General features: G+C 47.4%; 2 protein-coding genes across 7 annotated transcripts in view; both read right to left on the reverse strand.

Annotated features, from left to right (window-relative positions):
* Positions 1 to 2,023: 2,023 nt before the first annotated feature.
* On the reverse strand, positions 2,024 to 5,855 carry TMEM35A (transmembrane protein 35A). Its single transcript, XM_049827711.1, has 2 exons — positions 5,722 to 5,855; positions 2,024 to 2,909 (listed from the first exon to the last, which is right to left on the reverse strand). Exons 1-2 carry the CDS (start codon positions 5,839 to 5,841, stop codon positions 2,523 to 2,525), a joined length of 507 nt encoding a protein of 168 aa, XP_049683668.1. The 5' UTR covers positions 5,842 to 5,855; the 3' UTR covers positions 2,024 to 2,522.
* Positions 2,891 to 16,510, reverse strand: part of TRMT2B (tRNA methyltransferase 2 homolog B) — a 233,711-nt gene continuing 220,091 nt past the window's right edge. For 2 of the 6 annotated variants that reach the window (XM_049827701.1, XM_049827700.1), the window contains exons 2-13: positions 15,711 to 15,914; positions 14,343 to 14,397; positions 13,812 to 13,931; positions 13,290 to 13,389; positions 12,221 to 12,291; positions 11,632 to 11,778; positions 11,397 to 11,491; positions 10,641 to 10,855; positions 10,411 to 10,512; positions 10,107 to 10,226; positions 9,011 to 9,110; positions 7,908 to 8,170 (exon numbers count right to left, since the gene is read on the reverse strand). In XM_049827701.1, the coding sequence (XP_049683658.1) occupies positions 8,044 to 8,170; positions 9,011 to 9,110; positions 10,107 to 10,226; positions 10,411 to 10,512; positions 10,641 to 10,855; positions 11,397 to 11,491; positions 11,632 to 11,778; positions 12,221 to 12,291; positions 13,290 to 13,389; positions 13,812 to 13,931; positions 14,343 to 14,397; positions 15,711 to 15,889 (1,431 nt within the window). In that variant the 5' untranslated portion in view covers positions 15,890 to 15,914 and the 3' untranslated portion in view covers positions 7,908 to 8,043. Of the gene's footprint in view, positions 2,910 to 5,878; positions 5,898 to 7,907; positions 8,171 to 9,010; positions 9,111 to 10,106; positions 10,227 to 10,410; positions 10,513 to 10,640; positions 10,856 to 11,396; positions 11,492 to 11,631; positions 11,779 to 12,220; positions 12,292 to 13,289; positions 13,390 to 13,811; positions 13,932 to 14,342; positions 14,398 to 15,710; positions 16,426 to 16,510 lie in introns of those variants that run through there. The other 4 variants (XM_049827702.1, XM_049827703.1, XM_049827699.1 and 1 more) reach the window with 4 other exon arrangements.

Here is a 16,510-nt window from a genome sequence, read left to right on the forward strand (position 1 = left end):
TAAGCGGCGGTCGGTTTCATCCCTCTTTGGACGGGCAGGTCCTGCGGTGCCGCGGTTGGTTGGGCGGGTCTGGTGAGCCTTCCCTCAGGCAGGCCGCAGCTCCGCCCGGCACGCTCTGCGGGCGCCTCTCCTCTCACAACCTGGCGCTAGAAGGTGCCTGCCATGGCAGCAGCTGGATGAGACCGACGGGAGTGAAATTACGGGCTTGGGGATAAAAAGAAGAAAGAAAAGCGCAGGGGGGGAGGGAAAGAGGAAGAGTAAATTGGCATCGTGGCCTTACAAAAGGAGTAAATCAGTTCTTGGTGCCTTACCACTTCTAGCAAGCAAAGATGACTGGTAGCTTCCAAAAATAGTTTGCTAGTGCTGGGGCACAATGATGGAGATCAACCCAATATAGATAAATACAGAATTCTTGTTACTGGACTCCAAGAAGAATCTTTTCTTCCTCTGTAATAAAGAATACGTAGCCACCACTGCGGATCAGTAATTCATACTGTTGGAAATGTGACAAGGGGGGGACATTTTCTTATAGTCTGAAGTTTTTGCAGGGATAAGCTTTGCTATGTGGAATATTTTACATTTACTATTATGGCTCCTATAGAGGTTTTGGTGAAGAACATTACAAAAGACAAACACTCTTTTCCAAAAGTTTACCGAGTTAGCTGCACCTGTGAGGGCCAGCTGGCCAAAAGGTTGCAGCAATTCAGTTGTCAGTACTTTGTGTAGGAATACACATCATGGTGTGGTTTTGAGTTGGTGGTATTTGTATTTCGTTTTGAATTTAAAAGTGAATAATAACTCCAGTTAGGGCATGGTAGATGAAGTGTGTTTTGGGAAGTAAAGCAAATTCTGTGTGCATTTGGGATGACCTTAAGGTAGTCTGTAAAGACAAGAGATTGTCTAACATAGGCAGCCTGTTGGTACAGGGTGCACATCTGATAAGAGATAATTGGTCACTCTTTGGGGTTCTAGGAGGAGGATTTTTCAGCATTATATATTTGGGATTACATTTGTTTCAGCAGAAAACATAAGAAAACTGGATATACTGCATATGAACATCCATTATCAATTTTTATAGAGATATTATACTGACATTTTACTGCAGTTTTAATGTCTTTTCTCACTGCCACATTGTACTGAAGCAGAAATTTATCTGAGACTGTTTCATGAAAATGGTCAATTAAAATGCCTGTGGTTATTAATAGATAGCACGGTAGTGTTCAGGCGGCTTCTGTCCTGCATCACCTTGTCTTTCTCTGAAATTCCCCTGACATGATTCTGCCCCTTTTAGGTGCAGTGTTTGAGCACAGGAAAAATATTTTCAGATGTGTCTCTCAAAAAAGAAAATTTGTTTCTGTCAAGACATTTTTCTCCAAATTTCAAAAAGTTTATTTTCATGAATAATTAAGAAAATAAGGAAGAACTGAAAACAGACAAACATCAAGAAAAACAAACTCACTCAGAGGTAACACATGCTTCCTACGGCACATTGCAAGATTTCAGATACAACACATGGGGATTCAAGCTCTGGTGACAGGACCTCCCACAGCTCACTGAAGCTGTATATGGGATGAACAATGAGGTACCTGGACACATTCAGTCCCTCATCTATCAGCAATAACTGATAATTCTATAAAGTTGCAGTAGTTGTGGAAAAAGGAATTTTTTTCTTGCAAGGAAATTGGGAGCCTGATGCTATTTGCCAACAGCAGACAGATATTCTGGAGTTTTTTGGACAGTTCTGCTCTCCATTCCCTCACCAGGGGTCCTTACTCTCTGCCAAGAGGGGTGAAGAGATGCCATTGCCTTGTGTGAAGGAGGCAGAAAATCACTGTTATCATGCCATTGTCCCAGTTTCAGAGCCTGTGCAAAGTGTGGAAATCGAGGAAGATTCAAATAGTGCATCCCATGTTTTCCGTGGATAACCAGTCCAAAGAAAGGACTGGGCACAGCGCCAGCAAAGGCTAAGGGATCCCTTTCAAACACAACAAACAGCACTTTTATGCTCAGTAGGGTCCTTTCCCCTCCCTTGACCGTGGAAGAGGAAACGTAGATTTGTGGATGGGGTTGCACAAGCCAGCACAGGGACACTCTGGTTATGTTCTACCCAGCCACTGTTGCCGAGACTGCTGTGTAGCAGAAGTGCATCCAGGCTAGGTTTCAACTGCCATGGGGCTTGGGGCAGATGCTCGGGGACTCATCTCCCCACTGCCAAGTTAGCGTGACTACCTGGCCAAGTCTTTGCCCATGCTCTCAGGCTGGTTTGCAGCTCCATGCTGAGGCCAGTGCTATTCCAGCCAGGCTGCTAACTGCCTCCAAGCTGTCCTGGTGAAAACTAGCTTGTATTTTTTCTACCTTACAGGGCAGCAGCAAAAGCAAGACTACAGTGTAGGCATAATGTGTCTCTCAGACCCCAAGTGCAACTTTATTTATACAGACGAAAAATATGAATAGGTAAATAAAAAACAAATTTTCTGGGTGATTTTGAAGAGAGAGGGTCCATATTTCTCACACGCACTCAACTAGGATACCTTGATTTTGCCTTTCTCAGGAGCTGCTTCATGGATGAGTGGCTGCTCATCCCCATTCACTGACAGGATCCTCTTTTCTGGTGGTTGCTCCTCAGGCTGGCGGGCGATCAGCAGACGACAGGTAAGCAGGATCCCAAAGACTAGTGCATGGGCATAACGCTTGAGTGGATCCCCCACTAGCTGGTGGAAAAAGAGCACGGCCAGCACAAGGAGAAGGAGGAGAAAGTTGGCCACGTCTTTGGGGCGACCAGGCACCAGTGTCATGACAATGCCACACACCACTTCTAGGGCACCAATGCTCTTGCGGAGAAGGATGGAGCTGACTCCCATCTTCTTCAGCATGGGGAGGGCCCGCACGTAGCTTTTGTATGCTCGTTTCTGAAATCAAGCAGTAATAGCGTAGAACACCATGATGTGAGAAAGTAAAGGTGACTTCCATTGAAATAGACTGATCTGCAATATGACCTAAAGATCACTTCAATCATCACAGGCCCCTCTAGCACAATATCCAATCTGTACCCCTAAAGCTTCTGTTGGAGGGTTATTAACACCATCAACCTGCAATTCCCCCTTCACAAGCTGTTGTCTCCTCACTGGAAAAAGTTCAGCAACCTAGCACCCATCTGTGGAGCTAGGACCTGGCCAGGTGTACCCTCTCCTGAAATCTGAAGATCCGATTGCTAGAATTAGCAATGCAGAACCATGTTGTTAAAAAAAGGTACCTCTCTCTAAGAGTAGCTCGTCCTTTATAATTAATAACACACCTAGTCCCTGCAAAGCCAAGGCACAGCAAATAAAAGCAGAAGTCTCTACCTCAAAGCAACTTACAGTATCCCAGTGTTTATGGGCACTACAATCTTAGCATGGGACTATACATCAAAGCTGAGATTCACCAACCTTATCCTTTGCTTACAGAAGTTTATGATCCTTTCTTTCCTCAGATGAATGCAAGCTGACGTGACATCCTTTGCTCCCTGGTTTATGCTGGATTTAGAAGCAGTGTAAGCTGCAAGACAGCCTCCTTGCACAGCTGCCTCATTGTTTCAGGGAAGAAACAGCCTCTGTCCTTACACACGTTCAAGTTCTTGCACGTGAACATTAGGTACTTGTGGGCTTATTGTTTTTGTTTGTTTGTTTTTTTCAATCAAGTACTTCCTCTTTTTTATATATTTTCATAAAGCTAGTTATTGGAGACATTGAAATTATTTCCACTTACACTTGAGTGTACTATCCCTACAGATATTCTGGCCATTGTGTTTTCTGCTTTCTAGTCAGGGAGAGGGAAATGGAAACTGAATCTCAGGTTGTCCAGCTCTCACGGGCACTGATCAGATTGTAGATTTACTGCCATGTGATTTTGGAAACCTGCACTATAGGCACACAGAACTTCCCCACTTCTCTGTAAATTTTGCTGCTTCCTTCTATGAGGAGCTTACACTTCACATGTGGTTAAAAAATACACAGCATTGTCATTTTTGCTACTAAATAATTGAAGATCTCATGACACATTTACTCTAAGTGTATGCATTGTAAGGATGCATTTTAAACAGTGAATAAAACCTCAGAGCAGAGTATTTTTAAACAGTTGTGAAAAATACAGCTTTTTAAAGAAATGTACTATCAGCATGTCCTAGAGTACTCCGGTGTTTTAACTATTTTGATAGACAAACTAGTGTGTCTGGTTTTTGCTGAATAAAAACCTGCAAGTTTGGTGTTGTAGGTAGGTAACAGACGTTCTCTTTTTGCTGGGGCAAGAAGCCATGCTTACTGATTGGCAAGATCAGGTTTTCACTAACTGTCTCCACTACATGACAGACCACCCTGGTACACAGCACAGCAAAAGCATGAAAGCCTAACGAGCCATAAACACATTACAATATGGGCATCATTACAAGAATGATGATGCTGTGTAATATCCAAGTACCTCTGCTTTCTCTTTGTAGAAACAGAGATCATTCCTACCTGTAGGCCTGACTTGGTAAAGCAGAAAGGGACAGAGAAATACTTCACAGAGCAAGGATTTTGCAATGCTTCTAAAAAGTCTCAGTGCTTTTTTCTGTCCCTTATGTAGCAGAAGCTTAAGAGCTTTGTTTTCTGGGCATTTTATCTCAGTCTTTTGCTCCTGAGTTACTTTTGGTGATTTTCCTCTGTGAGATCCCCGTGCTGCTGGGCTGCAGACGAGGCACTGCAATTCAGATGTTATTTGAGAGCTAAGGAAAAGCAGCTGGGCAGGTGGAGCAAAGGGAGAGAACAGAATGTGCTGGAAACTTCCAGCACTATTTTTTTAATGGGCACAAAAATTATACCAACACTTTTCAGCCACTGCAATAAATATAACAGGGGGTGGGAGTGGGGATCAGGAGAATAAATAAATATAGACAAGGAAGCAAAACGTGGCAGCCAGTCCCTCACCTGCCTGCAGCTCGCAGCTGGCAAAGCTCTGCAGCAGGGTTGGCCCTGGGCGGAGGGGAGCACAAACTAGCTCACCAGCTGAGAAATGCACACAGCGACTTCTCTTCCTCTCCTCACCCCTTTCCCATTAGGCAAGAGGAGGAGAGGCTCATTTCCCAGGCTAAAGAGAATAATAAGGTGACTATTAATAATATCTTCTTCTGCCAGCTACGAATCTCAAAGCATTTCACAGTCATGAATTAGCCCCTGCACAAGTTCGGTGAGGCAGGGACAGTCAGTGTCAGTATCCTTGCTTTAAAGCACAGAATTTTGAGGATGATCATCTGGCTGCCAAAGCAGGCATCTGCTTTTCATACCCCCAGTCTAGGGGGTAGGTATTCTCCCAGGGATCGGCTGTACGTGCCTGCTACATGTCTGGCACTTCTTCAAACCTTGCTTTTCCGAGACCCTTGCGTCCCCCATCTTTTGCAGGCATCGGTGTGCTGTGCTACCCCCTCCTCCTTGCCTCCCCTCCCCTCCACGAGAGGTTTCTCCATGCATGGGCTCAGATGGAGCCCAGGCGAGGGCTGCCAGGACATCCTCGGCACTGTGTATTATTTGTTTCTCTCCGTCTCCATCAAATAAGGAGACAGATAAGCTTCTTCCCTCTCCCGCCCATGGCTCAGGGCTCCAGAGCGGTCACCCTCCGTGTATCCCACTGCAAACACTGCTGCTGCCGCAAGGTTGAGGGGAGAGAGCACTAATGCGTCTCCCTCCATGCTGTCACCGCCGTACTCACCATCTCATTGTAGGCATCTCTGCTGAGCCGAGGGGTCAGTTTGATGGTCCCCATGAAGACGAAAAAGAGCCCCAGGGCCACCGAGAGGGCGACGATGGTGATAGTCCTGGGAGATGCCATGGAGCCGCGGGGAACCGGTCCTGGGAACTGGTCCTAGCGAGGCCTTCTCGCTCTGGCTGCCAGCCCGGGCGGGAGGTAGTCAGTCACCATTGAAGGAGATGAGGCATAAAGCTGCAGAGGCAGCGAGGCTGACAGCGGGAGGGGATTCAGCCGCCTCCACTTGGCAGCCTCCGGGTCCTAATGCCCCGCAACCATGCGGCCAGAGCCAGGCAGCTCTAGCACCTGCCCAGCGATGAGCATTGCCACTGCTCCTACCTCTACGTCACCCTCTGTTTCCTTACACGTTCTATGAATTACCCACAGAAAGCTGAAACTAAGCCAGTTCTGGGGATGCGGATGGCAGCCAAATGCACAGCACTTGCTCAACAGTGGGAAAACAGGGATATGCTAGCAGAGGGTACAAGAGTGGCCTGCTATGGAGGAAAAGCGGTTGGAGGTCTCTTCTACATAGGCAGCTTTCCGTTTCAGATGCTCAGACACTAATACACAGCAAACAACATATTGCTTAATATATTTGCCCCAGAAAAGCAAAAAAGATGTCTTGCCCCTATGGCTCTCCTGGAACCTGATGCCTAAAAGGGATGGTGAGGCCACTGTGCCACCCTCCCCCATTGCAGATAAAACCTGCCCTGTATGTTCAGCTCTCCAGAGACTAGTGGAAAGGTTTCCTGATCCTCTGTTACTTTCTGATTTAAAGTCATTATCTCTCCCCCTCTAATTTGCAACAAATTTCCTTTTGACAAAAGCATAGCCAGGCTAAGCAGAAAACCAATCAGATCTTGCAGCGAGACGCCTAGGTATAATTATACAAAACAGAACTGCTGGAAAACTGCATCCTTTGCTATAAACTGAAAATAAGAGGCAGTAACAGTGTGCAAAAATCTTACACTCATGGTATAGTACAAGAGTGACACTTCCTATAGCCTGTCAAGATTCTCCCCATCACCTCCCTTTCTGGTATAGTAAGTCTCAAGTCCTAAACAAATGTATTTTAAGCCCCCGTGGCTTGAGAACTGGTGCTTGTTGTTATTATTCCAAGTTCAGAGTTTCTTAAGACTTGAGCTACAAGTCTGAAAAATACAGGCAGCTCCCCTGTTTCCTTGGGAGTTTACCAGCCTTGATTCACCCAAATCAGATAGGGAACTCCTCTTTTGGATGAAAGAGTCAAATTTAACAGGCTGACTGTAGAAATGTGTTCTGCTACTGGTCTGGCCTAGATGACCAGGATAAACCAAAAGGTAACTTCAGTACAACATAAAAGTAAAAATTTAAAAATAAAAATAAAAGGAACCCTCAAAACAACGTGAAGTTCACAAAACACAAGGGAACTCCACTAACTCGGACCTACTTGCAGGTTGTAGCAGCTCCATCTTTTGAAGAGCTGGAGAGAACTTAAATGTAACATTGAGGTTCACAGCTTGCCAGTCAGTGAGCATGGCAGGACAGATACAAAACACACTAAATTTTTGAATTAGCTATTGCAGAGCAACCTGGTGAGGAAATAATTTCTTGCTGCTGACATTTTCACAGGGCACTTCATATTTAGGTATCAGCAAGCATTAGTGGGGAAGGGGGAGGCAGGTGTGGAAGGAGAGACACTGAAATCTGTTCTCTCAATTTTGTTTTATAGAAGAAACTTTCTCATTGCCTCCAACTTATCCACATGACTGATAGAGACTCAATATTGATTTTGGAAGTTTATACAGGAAATACTTCCCAGACCCCAAAAGTCAACATTTTCCCAGTCAAGCGTGAGGATTTCTAGTTCCTACAGTTTCTTCATAGCAAGTTCGTTATCAACTTGAAAAACACCTGAAATATCCTTGAAGCAAGCAGAGAACTAATGGCATGGCAGTATTAGAAAATACAGTAGATGTTAGTACTTTGTATTCACATGTTGATGGTGAAAAACCGCAACACCAGAGAGAGGGTACTTTCCAGACTACTTTAACCAGCAGCCCCAGAAAAGGTTTGCAGGAGAGGGAAGGGTGATGAAATGCTGCAGAGAACATTTTCACCCCAGAAATTCAAGTGTTTCCTTAAAGAACAGTGTAGTTAGGCAACCCAAAGTAAAAGCAAAATTATTTATTTTTATACAACTTTCAAGAAAACAAGTTAAAATCCTAACTACATTGACTCCAGTCTTCAGGACAGTAGGAGGTTGCTTCCCAAGCTCTCAGAGCTGGCGTACCTGCCTCCTTGTTAGCGGGTGAACAGCAGCACCAGCTCACAATGAACAGTATGAGGAAACATGTCAAAAGGTATAGCCAATGTGGGGGCAAATGGCTCTCCTGCCAGCTTCTTCCCTGGGTCAGGCGGGCAGCACAGCCTGTGGAAAGCAAAGAGAGCATCCTTTAGACCAGCAGCAGAAGCCTTCCCACCGTTATCGGTAGCACAATAGCACATAGGATGCACTAAGGAGGTATCGTGTGTTTGGCTAACATCCCTCAGTCTGCAGCTGACACTGGCTGAGGTCTGGAACCATCAATACTGAATCCCAAACCAGCTCTGAAAACCTCATGGACAAGCTAAAGAGTCAGTGGCAGCTTTAAAGCTCCCCTTCCCACAAGCAATCCCAGCTGAAAGGTACTTGATACCCTTATAATCCTCAGTTTTGAGGAAATAATCCTCAGTTTTGCACTACCTGCATTGTAGGTAGATACCTGCAGACAGTTATCACCTGTAAATGGGCCTGCCCCAGATAAAGACTTAGCTATATGATTAACCCTAAGCAGGTGACTAATCCCTTTCGCTTCACTTCGTTGGCTAGGGGCCAACCTTCCCACAGTGAACCCAGTGGACTCCACATCCCACATCCAGATGTGCTGTTTTGTTGGGGAAGGATGCACAATACCATTATAGCATATTTGCATTATTTTCTATTCCTTACTGATGCACTAAAGCATTCTGCTGGAACATAAAACCCAAAGAATACCTGCTACCTTAAACCAGTGAGCACAGCTTGCAGGTAAACCCAAAGTAACACAGAAGCATAAACCACTTCTTACCATGCAGTGACTAGTCCTGTATCACACCTGCAGAACTCACCCAGTGAAATTCAGTTGCAACAAAAACCCTCCTAAGCCAAGGTCAGGTATTTATGTCCTTGTCTGGACATAATAGGGTCTGTCACTAAGGTCAGTAGAATGGAAGAGAGGAGGGTGCTCACTCAAGAAAGTTCCTCATGGCTTCACCTTCTGGCTTGCAGGAGATGTAAAGCAGCCTTCGGATAGGCTTGCAGTTTCGGATGGCTCGCACAACCCTGTAATCTATGAAAAAAGATAACGTGCTTTCCCAGTGACCCACCACTACCATGAGCTCTCCAGAAGGAACGATCGCACATCAAGCATCACAGAACTGCACTGAACTGTCAAAAATACAGGGAAAAAAGAATATACATATTTTTCCATGTCGTGTCACAGATCAGGCTTTTAGAAGGCCAGGGATGCAACCCATGCTGCTAACAGCTCAGCTGTTTTGGCAGGGTAGAGCAGCAGGAGAAATCCCTCTGGGAAGCAGAGGGATGAAGGATGAGAGAAAAATTGGACACAGAGGCACATAAAACCTTCCACACACACTTGTGAGACTGCATCTGGGCACCAGGACTGGTTTGGGACTTCGCAATACACACTGGAGCAAGTCCAGTGGAGACCACTAAGACAGAGGGCTGGGGCACAGCATGCACAAGGAGAGTGTGAGGGCTGCAGTTATTCAGCCTGGGGAAGAGAAGGTGAGCAGGGATCCATTTGCTATCTTCACGGGCCTCATGGGGGGATTACAGAGAAGATGGACCCACAATCTCCTCAGAGGGGTACAAGAAGAGGATGAGAGGCAACATGCGCTGCAGCAAGGGGAAATTCTGATTAAATATACTAGGGAAAACATTTTCAAGAAAGGATATCTGCCCTTGGACACATTCAAACCTCAACTGTGCTTTATAGCCCTGTGCAACCCTATACAACTCTGAAGTTGGCCTTGCTTTATTTGGGAGATTGCACCACAGACCTCCAGAGGCTCCTTCTCTCCTAAATAATTCTGTGAGCCTATGAAAGATGGAAAAAAGATCAGAGCTGTCTGCTTTAAAGAGAAAGCATGATAAAGGCACTGAAAACAACAGCTCTGTGGGATTTTAGCTGCTGTCAGCAACAAGGCAAGAAACTAGAAAGCTAAGCAAGCAGAGGGTTTGGAGCCAGTATAACAGGTCTCCCAGAAGCTGTTCAAAATATTCTGTTTTCAAGATGAAAATAAACAGCATATTCTCTCACGGAGCCCAGCCCGAGATGGGTTCACCACAGCAACAAGGGGTCGGGCATCCTCCCACGATAACAGGAGTTGTGGTAACACGGCCTCTGCCTTTCCACTGTGAAACTCACAGTTTGAAATTCCTGTGAAGCAAAAAGCAGCCACATGAACTCAGCAGTCAGTCTCACCAGATGTTAAGTATAACATGAAGTACTGCCCTGGAGGGGCTGTGTGGAGGTAGCTTGTTAAAATCCCTCTGCTCCCTTCTGCTTCCAATTTTTTCAGCAGTTAGTTTGAAACTTTCTGCCATGGCTAGTTTGAACTCACCATTGAATGCTGCATTCCACCTGGCATCTTCTATTGCCTTCTCCACCACCTCAATACCAATAATCTTGGACACTTGGTGAGCCAGAGAGAGACCAATTGTGCCTGGAAACAAGGGAAACAAAAATACTCTGTACATCCATGCTGAAGAAACAAGCCTTTAGATAGTGGGGATCATTTTTGGCACGCAAAGCACCAGCCCTGGGAGCCAGGCTCACACAGCCCCCGCTCACCTGTTCCACAGCAGATGTCAAGGAGGATGGTGTCCCCACCAGCCTGACTCAGCTCTCCGACCACCTGGTACAGAACTTCTGCTGCACCCCTGTTTACTTGGAAAAAGGAGTCTGGAGAGATGCGAAACTTCAGGCCCAGCACTTCTTCATCGATGTGTGGCTCTCCATGAAGGAGCTGGAAGGGGGACTGCTCATGGGAGCAGCGTGTCATGGTGCTAGCAGAGCACAACAAACCTAGCTGTTAGAAGGCAGCAGAGAGGCAGCTGATTTCCATTCCATTCCTGGGGTGCTTATGTGCAAGGGAGGATGGTTCTCCCCCCACCAACTTTTATTTCATGTAAGCCTTTCAACAGGATCAAAGAATTTTGATTCTTTATAAGGGATCTGTAACTTGCACAGCCTAGTACTCGTTAAAAGGATCAAAATTACTTTGCAGAAGGCAGCAGTCCTAGGGTCTATTCCCCAGTTTTGCTGCTAATGTGATTTACTATCTTGGGGAAGTCACTGTAGGTTTTTTTCTTTAGTTTCCCAGGCTCATAATTCCTACGAGGTAGAGCCATAGTGTATTCAAGTATTTCAGGTCTGGGAAAACAAAAGATGTGGCCATCTCAAAACCACATCTGCAAGAAGCATCCAAACATCTGTCATTCTCTTCAAGCACTCCCTGAACTGGTAGAATTTTAACTTTGATCAGAGAAGGGGGGAGAAAAAAGAGGTGATTTTGTTTCCACTCTTTCCCTGTGTCAAGACATATACCTCTCTTGGAAATATAGTGAAGTTAAGGCACAGACTGTTCCAGGTCCACACACAAAGAACTCCTTAAGCAATGCTTTCTGAGTAGCCAGTGCCTCCTGTCAAGAGCAAGAAAGGAAAACCTAGCTGTTTGGGTAATCTGATTAAACACCTCTCCCCAGCGATACACCTAGCAAGCTCAGGTCAGCCAGATACCTGATGTGCCTCTTGCTGGGTGCTCTGTGCTCCATGTACTCACCTGGCCCAGCTCCTGGGGGTGGAAGGTGATGATAGCCATGGTGTGACCACGGCTGGTGGTGCGTACCACGAGCTCCCGCCAGTGCCCACCTTCATGAAAGAGGATGCAGGGGTCCAGGGAGGAGTGACGGATGAACTCCTCATAGCACTGAGCAGAAGGGAAATGGCACTTGTGGTACAGCAACTGGCATGGTCTTAGCATAACTCTGTGCACCCCAAACGGGTGACCCTTCCACCAGTATAATCTTTTTTTTTCTGTTTGATTTCAATACACTGAGTGAAAGATCTTTCCAAGTTCTTGGAAGACAAGACATTTTAATAATTTCAATTCTTATGTATTTTAACAGATTGGCAGGAATTTATTGTCACTTGATTAACTTCATTCTTTGGGACAGTTTAGAGGCTTCAACATTAACATGCAAGTTTTAAAAAAAACATTTATCCATCAACCAGTCAGGCCTGAAACTGTTCACAACATGAAAATGGACTTGAAAAAACAGCCTAATTAAAATTACAATGTTCTCCCAAATAAGAGTTATGGTAGTGCCTCTACTCCACAGTCTAGGGACAGACATGACTTACTCATTTACCTCAGCTACTTGTTTGTGTTCTGGGGGTATGTTCTCCATGTGTTTGGCTTTCACACAGACAATATTTCTTGCTGGAGAGAGACAGATAGGTATTTAATTGTTTTGTTTCAGGGCACATAAACCACTGTAGCATCTGACATGATAAACTGAGAGGTCTTTCCCCTGAATTCTCCCACTGTACAAAAAAAAGGAAGAAAAAAAAAACCACCTGGTATCTAAGTGCCCCACTAAATCCTGGGATGTTCTGGGTACTTGCAGTCTGCAGGACCTGCCAGAATTCCCTTTGCCAGTGATAACTGTCACTCACTTCCATGAAGAGGTTGGAGCTCTGGGAGCTTTTTAAATGTCCTCTAGCAACTCCCAAATGACCCACTGCACTGTTCTTAAAGTAAGGGAGCCAGAGCAGAGCAAGCTGGTTTTCTAACTGGAGAATAATGGTGTGGGCTTACAGCAGCAAAACAGTTTAGGTTGCCTGGAAAACAGCATTCCCACTTCAGTTTAAATGCTATCAGAGGTAAAATGCATCCATGGAATTATTTTTCAATGAGAAAAGTACACAGCAACCACCCCAGCACCTCTTGCTATGGGTGCTGGCAAGCAAAACCCAGTACAGACAGCATGAACAAGCTCACCGCTGAGCAGCCTGCAAGGAGCACACAGCTCACGTCTTCGTTGCACAAAACCAAACTGTCTCATGCATCCCAAACGCTCCAATATTGCTCTGCTGCTTATGGACATGCACCCCCTCCACTCTCCCTGCTCAGCACAGGCCCTCAGAACACACCAAAAACACAGGAACAGCATAATTAAGAATAACAAAGCTAAATCCTACAGGGGCTACTATCACAGCTGTTGTCCTTACTTCTGTATTTAGCAAATTAGAAGCTGGCGTTTCTTCAGAGGCTAATGAAGTGAGGTTTTAAAATTGCTGCCCCAGAGTTGGTGGTGTTTCTATTGGCATCCCCCAGGATTTGGGCTTCTAACTTGAGTGGAGGCTGTCACAGCAGAGCCTTGCCCCAACCCAGCCCATGCCAGCAGTTTTCTACCCAGCTCCTTGTCCTGCGCTGACCTCTGCCAGTTCCGACATACAACCCCACGGTTTTGGGGTTCCCATCTGGTCCTCGGTTCACAGAGAAAGTAGATTTGTTTCGGTAGCCATTAATGATGGGCTGAAGGAGAAAAGAAGGAAAAGTAAAGCCTTGGATTAAAAGAAAAAGAGAAAGTAATGGAGGAAAGCCAAAACCCAGCCTGGTTGTTCTGTCGGCAACATGGGAAGATACACATGAATGTGCAAACCGCAGAAACGGAGCTTGTGTACGAGACCCCCAGTACCTCCACTCGGGAAGAAGAAATGGCTCTCTGTGACATAACAGTGACAGGTTTATCAGGGAAGGCTTGGGCACAAAAAAGGGCCCCTAATCACTGGGCTTGTTTCACTCTCTGGCAGTCACAGGCTGCAAAGCAGAAGCTAGCAAAGATTGCCACAAACACATTCTCTGTAACCAAGTAACCCCTGCCATGAGACTCTTTGGGAGTCAAGTGGGAGACTGTTAGTGGCTCAGCGGGGACAGCGTCCCCATAGGATACTCACTGAAGGGACTACAGGCTGGAGAGGACAGCAGAGTCCATCAGGTTTCTGTGCATCTATGCCCAGCTTCTCAAGACGAGATGCCAGTGTCTGCAAAATCTTCCTCTGGCTTTGATACTTCACCTGCAGAGGAGTCCTAAGCCAGAAACACTCTTACAGAACCACACAACAGGGGGCAGCTCTTCATCACCCACCTCTGGGAAGGGCAACAGGAGGGAATACTGCAAGTGGGATATAGCCCCAGAGGAACTCTGCCTTTCTTATCACCACAGCTGCTTGGAGCAATGGGGAGAGAGAAATCCTGTGTCCATGGTCCCCAAGTGCTGGCCTGGAGCACTTGGCCACACACACCATCCACAGGGAACCTCCCAGTTCTATCCTTCACAATAACTAAAGAATTAAAGCAGCAGCAAATAGGGTCTGAAGAGTTTACAGCATTAAGTGACTAAGACGCTAAGGGTTGTTGCTCAAGGGGGGATAGGGGGGACAGCTGGGGCAACATGACAGAGAAAAGTCCATGTAAGCGCATCTTACCTGCAGCTGCTCTTGATAGGGAAGTCTCCACAGTGGAGTCACCGCATTCGCTAACCTGGAAAGCACAACATCACAGTAGTGCCCAGAGCTGCTTGCCTCCTGATACTTATGGCATAACATCCCCACCATCTCCTTCATGGGCAGGACCATTCTGGCATGGGCTTTGCACCAGAGCTGGATGTGAACATCCAAACTCCCTTTTCATGGTACCTTCCTGGTGCAGAATACTTGTGGCTAGAAAAGGGACCCAGGAACCACAATGACCAACTCTCTAGAGGACAGGCTGAGCCTTTGGCAGAAGACTGACCAGCGATGCCTTGGTGTCCTGGGTAACCCAAGTATCTTTCTGATCCCTCTTTAGAAGACAGGGCCAGAACAGCGTTTCCCCCCACACAGAGTCCCAGAGATGCCCTGCCAAGCCCTGGGTGACATCTGACTCCAGGCTGGCAAAGCCAGGGGAATGAGTATTCAGATGTTACTGGGGTCAGAGGGAAAAAAAAACCCCAAAGTGCAGAGAAGGGAACAAAAGAGAGATCATGTTGCAGCTTCAAATGGGCTCTGTTGCTTTGTCCCACTGAGGCTTTGGCCATCCCTTGCTGCTCTGAGGACAGCCCAAGTCCCATCTCCCTGGAGTTTTCCCCTAAAAAAGATGCTTCCTTTCATCACTCAGTGCATCCATCCTGCATCATCTACCTGCTCACATTTCCAGCCACTACTACGTCCTTTTTGCTAATGCTAATTAAATCCACCACAGTGAAGTGCACAGTTTGTGTGTAGTGGGCAGGGAATTACAGGCTGCCCACTCTCACTGGCTCAGCCACCCACACAGCAGCAGTTTAGAGATAAACCTTGGAACCTGCCACTACTTGCACCTGAAGCAGGGCGAGCAAGAACAAAACACATAAAAGCTGATTTAAAAAAAAAAAAAAAAAGACAGAGTAAGGCATGAGATGGATATGATCCAAACTATCATAACTATCCATCAACTACTGGCTCACTGAGTCCATGGAGAACCTAACCCCACAGCTGGATAAGCTGCCGTTATTGTTTCCTGGGATTTTTGGAGCTGCTTCCAAAGCAATCAGCACCAGCTTCTTTCAGGCACAGAACTGCAAATCAAATGGACTATTACTTTTTGCTTGCCAGTATGGCAACTGCTCTGTTCCTGCTCCTTTCCTCTTAGACCTTTTTGTTTCTTTTCCATTATTCCTATCCCCAGGCAAAGCTCCAGGGAAGCCAGCTGAGCCCTGGCTCTTCTATTCCTACTGGGGAGAGCTGGGTGTCCATGAAACCCCCAGCTGACTGCTCTAACCGCTTCAGGTGCTTGGTGCTTTGGAAGAATGCTTGGTCATTTTGGAATTGTGGTACCTCTCCTCCCAGGAGGAACCTGGCAGGCTGCAGCCCTGCTGGGCCTTTTTCTTCTCGTTCCACTTTGCTGCCGTCTTCTCTGTCAGCAGGCTGTGGTCCTGACCGGGCAGGCTGCTCAAGTGAGCACCCGAAGGGCAAAGGCGCCGGTGCGGTAGCCTCAACGCGCAGGACAGAGCCATGGTGGGGAGGAAAGGGGCTGCACCCCTGCAAACAGCACAGCGGGCCCACAGTCAGCCTCCCAGGAAGTGGCACGTCAGCTACGGATCTGGAGGCGGGTGGAGAAAAACACCAAGCTCGGGGCCAGGTCCGCCCCAGAAAGTAAACCACTTAAGCTTAAAAATAGCCACAGCCGGTCTGACCAGCGGGTGCATTCTCCCTTGGCTCGGAGCTGCCGGGCGGTGCTGGCAGCGCAGCGAGGGGCCCTGCCCAGGGCCGAGCGGGAGGCGCGGAGGCAACGGGCAGCAAAAAGCGGCGTTTCGTTCCCCGGCCGCAGGCGACCGGCCTCCGGCGGCCAGCGCTCGGGGGCTCGGCTAGCAGCGCCCGCTGCCAGTCACCGCCGGCCCAGCCCGGCCCTGCCACTCTTCCCGTAGCTGGGTCCCCCCCCTCGCCCGGCGACAAGTTCGCTCCTTCCGCTGGCGGCCGGCCGCCTCCCCGCGCAGCGTCCGCGGCTGAGAAGCCTCCCCGGCCCGGGGAGCTCCCCGCCGCGCCACGCCGCGAGCCGGCCGAGCCCCGCGCCAGGGCCAGCTTACCCCCGCCACGCCCCGGGGCGGCACGGGGCCCTCTGCTCGGCGGCGAGTCCC

This window comes from Accipiter gentilis, chromosome 24 (assembly GCF_929443795.1).
Source record: "Accipiter gentilis chromosome 24, bAccGen1.1, whole genome shotgun sequence".
In the NCBI taxonomy this organism is placed as follows: domain Eukaryota; kingdom Metazoa; phylum Chordata; class Aves; order Accipitriformes; family Accipitridae; genus Astur; species Astur gentilis.